General features: G+C 51.0%; 2 protein-coding genes across 2 annotated transcripts, besides 4 other annotated features; one reads left to right on the plus strand and one right to left on the minus strand.

Moving 5' to 3' along the window:
* Positions 1-66: part of a microsatellite that runs on past the window's edge.
* An 817-nt stretch (positions 67-883) lies between these two features.
* Positions 884-923: a microsatellite.
* A 2-nt stretch (positions 924-925) lies between these two features.
* Positions 926-4,015, minus strand: TraAM80_07101 (uncharacterized protein; the record flags this gene model as incomplete). The annotated part of the gene is made up of 1 exon (XM_029383911.1): positions 926-4,015. The coding sequence occupies one exon, from the start codon at positions 4,013-4,015 to the stop codon at positions 926-928; it is 3,090 nt and encodes a 1,029-aa protein (XP_029236327.1).
* An 8-nt stretch (positions 4,016-4,023) lies between these two features.
* Positions 4,024-4,596, plus strand: TraAM80_07102 (uncharacterized protein; the record flags this gene model as incomplete). Its single annotated transcript, XM_029383912.1, has 1 exon — positions 4,024-4,596. The coding sequence occupies one exon, from the start codon at positions 4,024-4,026 to the stop codon at positions 4,594-4,596; it is 573 nt and encodes a 190-aa protein (XP_029236328.1).
* Positions 4,597-4,666: 70 nt separating this feature from the next.
* Positions 4,667-4,700: a sequence feature (A-rich).
* A 53-nt stretch (positions 4,701-4,753) lies between these two features.
* Positions 4,754-4,855: a sequence feature (A-rich).

The raw sequence follows: 4,855 nt of genomic DNA on the forward strand, positions 1-4,855 counted from the left end.
ATGTTGTGCCCGTTGTTTCTTCTCTCTTTTTTGTTTTATTCCTTTTTGTTTATGGTTTTTTTTTTTGTCTCACGTGTAGTATAAATATATGTTGCGGTACAGCTCACTTCACTACCCTACTGTGTCGGTCTCCTCCGCAATCGTTTGCCTCCTTTTTTTTGTTGTTGCCTTTTCGATCAATTTGTCTTCATCCGTCGCGTGGAACCCACAACACTCAGATGTGTATAACTCATGTAATTAGTGATAAAGGCAGAAATGTATTGGATGAGGCGTATGTATGCATCAGTGCACGCACGCACTACTACACAGAGAGGGAGAGATGGAGAGGCATGCATGCATGTATATATTGGTAGGGCTCTTAACGTGCCTGCCTTGGCCACCATCGCTGCTTCTCCTGCTAGTTCGTTGAAGTTGCCTCGCCTCTTCAATGGGAAGGGGGTTTGTGAAGTAGGGGTGGGTGGGTGGAGAAGGAGAGAGAATGCCTTTGCGTTGCTGCCTTCGTCGACGACCTTTCTCTTTCTCTCTCCCCCCCTCCCCTCCCCCCCTGTTGGCCTTGTCCCTTTCATCCTCAGCTTTCCCCCTCAACACCTCTTTGATTTTGTTTGTATTGTCCTCCGCAACCCCCGCCGTTTGTGTCAGATCCGTGACGCCCCCGCTCCAAGTTAGTTGTTTCATTTCTCCCACACACGCACACACCCCTCCCACCCCTCTCGCCTCTCGCTTCCGTTCTTCGCTTCGCCCCCTTCCTCTTGCCGCACGAATCGCACGCTCTCGTACTGCTGGTGTCCCCGCCTTTTCATTTTTTTTATTTTTTTATTTTTTTTTGTTGCGCTTATCTTTTTTTTTTATTTGTTCAGTTCCTTTGTTCCTGCACCTCTCGTTGCTGCCCACCTCCTCCCTTGTGTGCCTGTCTGCCTGCCCGCGCTCAGCCGCCGAGCGGGCACGGCTCCATCCCCATCATCGCATCACCGTAGAGGCCGTGGATGTCCTGCGGCGGGTTGTCGTCAATGTGATCATACCACTTCTCCCAGAGTAGATGGATTGTGCACTCCAACGTGTTGTCTTCAAGCAGATGCTGCGGAACCACCGTCCCCTTGTCCCTGACTTTGTAGGCGTTGATCAGGTAAAGTGCTTGCAGCGTGAAGGTCATCACCACACGCAGGTGCTTGCCCAGGTCTGGGATATCGCGAAACTTCTCCTGCAAATACTCCAGCCGCTCCTGCCGCGTTATCAGATTGACCTGATAGTCGGAAGGGAAGACGAGCACGTAGTGCAGCAAGAGCCCCCCAATCGCCGAGGGCACCTCCCCAAACGGCAACAAAAAGGAGTAGGAGGCAAACTCGGGCAAACTACAGCTGCTGTTCCCGGCCAGGAACACGGTTGTGGCAATGACCTCCACCAGATCGCGCAGACAGCGGCACATGGCTCGAACCATCACTGTAAACGCGCAGAGGTGTCGGCTGTAGACTGGGGCCCAAATAAACGGCAAATCCTCTGATTCTCGGCGGTACGGCACGGAAATTAGGCAACCAATACGTGAGGCCAGTAGTACACGAGGGTCACAGTTAGCTTCCTGGTTCTCCATTGAAATTTCTTGTTGCGGGTCTGCCGGATCAATGTATCGGCACGGCAGACTACTAATAATTCCAACGCGAAGAACCTCTGTTAACACCACAAACGCATTTTGAAAGGAACGCGGGTTGTGTTTGATGGCGTTCATCAAGTATGTGGGGAAGTACACCGTGGGGTACTCGTTAACGCCTTCCTTGGGCAAGTAATCGGTGGCGTCGTGGTAATTATTGTTGTTACTATCCGAGGCCAATATTGGATCTGTCTCCGTGCTGTTCATCTGCCCCATCGCCGGCATCTCCCCTTCCTCCCCCATCATCCTCTCTCCCTCTTCCATGGTCTCCGGTGATGCCGTAGAGTGGGAAAAATAGCCAAGAAAATCAAACGTCTTAAGAAGCACAGCAAAAAAAGTTTCCCTTTTGCCGTGATAACGCATCAGTGCCTTACGCGGAGAGCAGTTACTGTCTTCGTTTATCGGTCGCGCGGCCTCGGCACTGAAGGTGAGCACGGAGGCAATGCTATACTTCTCAAAGTGTTCCTCGTCAAGCTGACGCACCTCCTCACTACTTGAGACATCCCACTCATCCAGGTTGATAATATCACTTGGCCGTTGCATGGGAGCCAGGATGGGCTCGAACCAGCGAACCCACGAGAGGCACTCTGTGTTTTTAGTGTGTCTCTCCTTTCCAAGTTTCTTGAAGACCTGTGCAATAATCTGACTCCGCATCGTCATTAACACCCCCAGCTTGTCATGGTAGTCCTTTGTGTCGGAGACCGGGCAGTCGTCGCGAATGTACGACTGGGTTATAACCGTCATGATACGCACCGAAAGAAGTCCTGCAAATTGCAAGTAAAAAAGAGACAGGGGAACAAAGTTCCCCAAAACCCCAACAAGATTAGTGGGCATGTCGGCATTTGTCAGTTCGGCCTCAAGGACGCGAATGAGGTACACCAATGGAGAGTCCTTCGATTTTGATGAGAAAACGCCACTGTACCGAAGATAACCTCGCCCCTTGGAGTGCTTGATGAAGAAACCAGCCTTCTTTTTGTTTGTATCCTGCACAAAAGTGTGCGCGTGGATAAAATCTTTAATGGAGCGATACTTGGGCGTCTCACTGGAGAGTTCACTGTACACCTCCTCCATGGTGAGGTTCAGGCCTACGCTAGTGGAGGAGAGCGCAGGATGCGTGGCGGTGATTAAACCAAGATCCATGAGCCTATCCCCGGCGTCTTTTGTAGAGGTTTCCGTGACATGGAATGGAAACAAGGTTCGAAGAACCTTATCACGATCAAAGTGAGACACATTGCTATTGGAAACATCGATTTGCACAATAAGTTTCATGTTATCGTAGGGAAGCAGCAGCACCTCGGGAGGCCCCATTAGTAAATCCACAAGACCTTCCTTGTGGAAGGCGACCATCTGGGCCCAGTTCAGAAACGGGGCTGTGACGGCCATCACATTTAACTCTTGCTTGAGGTGGCGGGAGACGGCCATCTGAACATCCTCGCCCAATGGCTGATCAAACGCGGTTTGGATGTCTGCCTCATCGGGGATCTCACCCTCCTCGAGCCTACTCCATACAATATCGCGGGCGCGCAGCTCCCTTTCTGAGGTCAAAAAAGTTTCTACATCACCACTCACGCTGAGTCCATTGAAGACCCAAATGGGCTCCAAATTTAAACTTCGCATCCACTCCACGTGACGAGACACGGCGTCAAGCAATTCCTCTGGAAGAGTGGAGTGCAAAAACCATAACGGATCTCGCTTTCGTAGCTCGTCACGAAGACTGTTCAGGCAAAAGTTTCCATCGACAGCAATTTTTAATGGAGGATCTTTTTTCGGATTGTATCCGCTCGGAAAGAAGCTGGAAAGACTTTCAATGGAAACCAAATCGTGTTCACAAAGAAAATCGTAAAAGTTTTCTGCTGGGCCACCCAAACTAAACCGCTCTACAGTGGAGGGGTCAACCGGGTTCATGGGTGTGGGCAGCATTGGCGGTTGAGCTGGTGGCACATTTGCCCCTGGCATGTAGTTTGTGGGCGGCACCATGCCGGGAGGGACCAAGGCAGGCTGCTGGTTAAACCGACCTTGTGGAATACCGCCACCTATCATACTAGGTTCCGGTGTTGCTACGCGGGGGTTTCGAGCAGCATTAGGCATTGGCATTGGAGTATTCATAATACCCTTGCTACGAGGATCAGGGTAAGCACCAGGGGCAGCCGCAACTCCTCCAGGAGATCGAGCAACAGGCATGGGGCTAGCTCCACTATACGGAGGCCCAGGCGGTAGTGGCGGAGGTGCACCTACATTGGGACCATATCCCACCTGCGGTGGTGGGCTGAGAATGTTGTCCTGATACCCATCATGGCGCATCATTGGTCCACCGTACATACCACCTTGCTGCATTGGATCCATTGGGGGATGGCCACCTCGGCCGTAATTCATGGGAGGCAATGGAGCACCCTGACCTGGGAGACCGCCGTATGCGCCCGGAAGCGGCCCAGGAGGAGGAACAGCAGCATGCATTGGTGAATTACGCATGTAAGGCATACCTGTTCCAACACCCATGTGTGATGGAGACGGAGAGGGAGGAGGGTATTGTCCCGGGTGCATATCTTGATAAACACCTCCCATGTCACCGTAGCCGCCACCACCACCTCCACCGGCTCCAGGGCCCATATGGCCATAACCTTGGTTATACATTGGCATTTGTTGCTGATGCTGATGCTGATGCTGTGGAGTATTCCATCCGTTACCGCCAGCAGGAGCAGCATCACCAGGGCCAAATCCATACGGAGGCATCGGCTGCATCCCATGGGGTGGAGGTCGTGAACCGTCGTAGACGTTGTTATAACTGCTATTGTGATGATGATGGAAGTGGTGCTGCTGGTGCTGTTGCTGGTACCCCATCGAGGGAGGTGGGGGCGCCATGGGCAATCCCTGCTGACCCTGTCCGCGCCCCTGCCGCTCATTACCCCTGTTGCCACCCGCCTTTCTCATTCCTTAGGTCAGTGTGCCCTATTTGATCAGAGAAACAAAAACACAAGTAGCACACAAAAAAATTTTACGGACACCTTTTGCCACACACATACACATAAAGAGAAAGAGAAGGAGAAATGGGAGAGGAAGATGTGAGGAAGCTAAAATACGCACAGGTGTACACACACACATAGAGAGAAACCCAATAAAAAAGTCAAAACAAAACAAATAAAAACAAAAACAAAAACAAATAAAAATAAAAAAAAAACAAAATAAAAAACAAAAACAAAAAACAAAATAAAAAAA

This window comes from Trypanosoma rangeli (genome assembly GCF_003719475.1).
Source record: "Trypanosoma rangeli strain AM80 chromosome Unknown Tra_15.4_contig_00282, whole genome shotgun sequence".
Lineage (NCBI taxonomy): Eukaryota > Euglenozoa > Kinetoplastea > Trypanosomatida > Trypanosomatidae > Trypanosoma > Trypanosoma rangeli.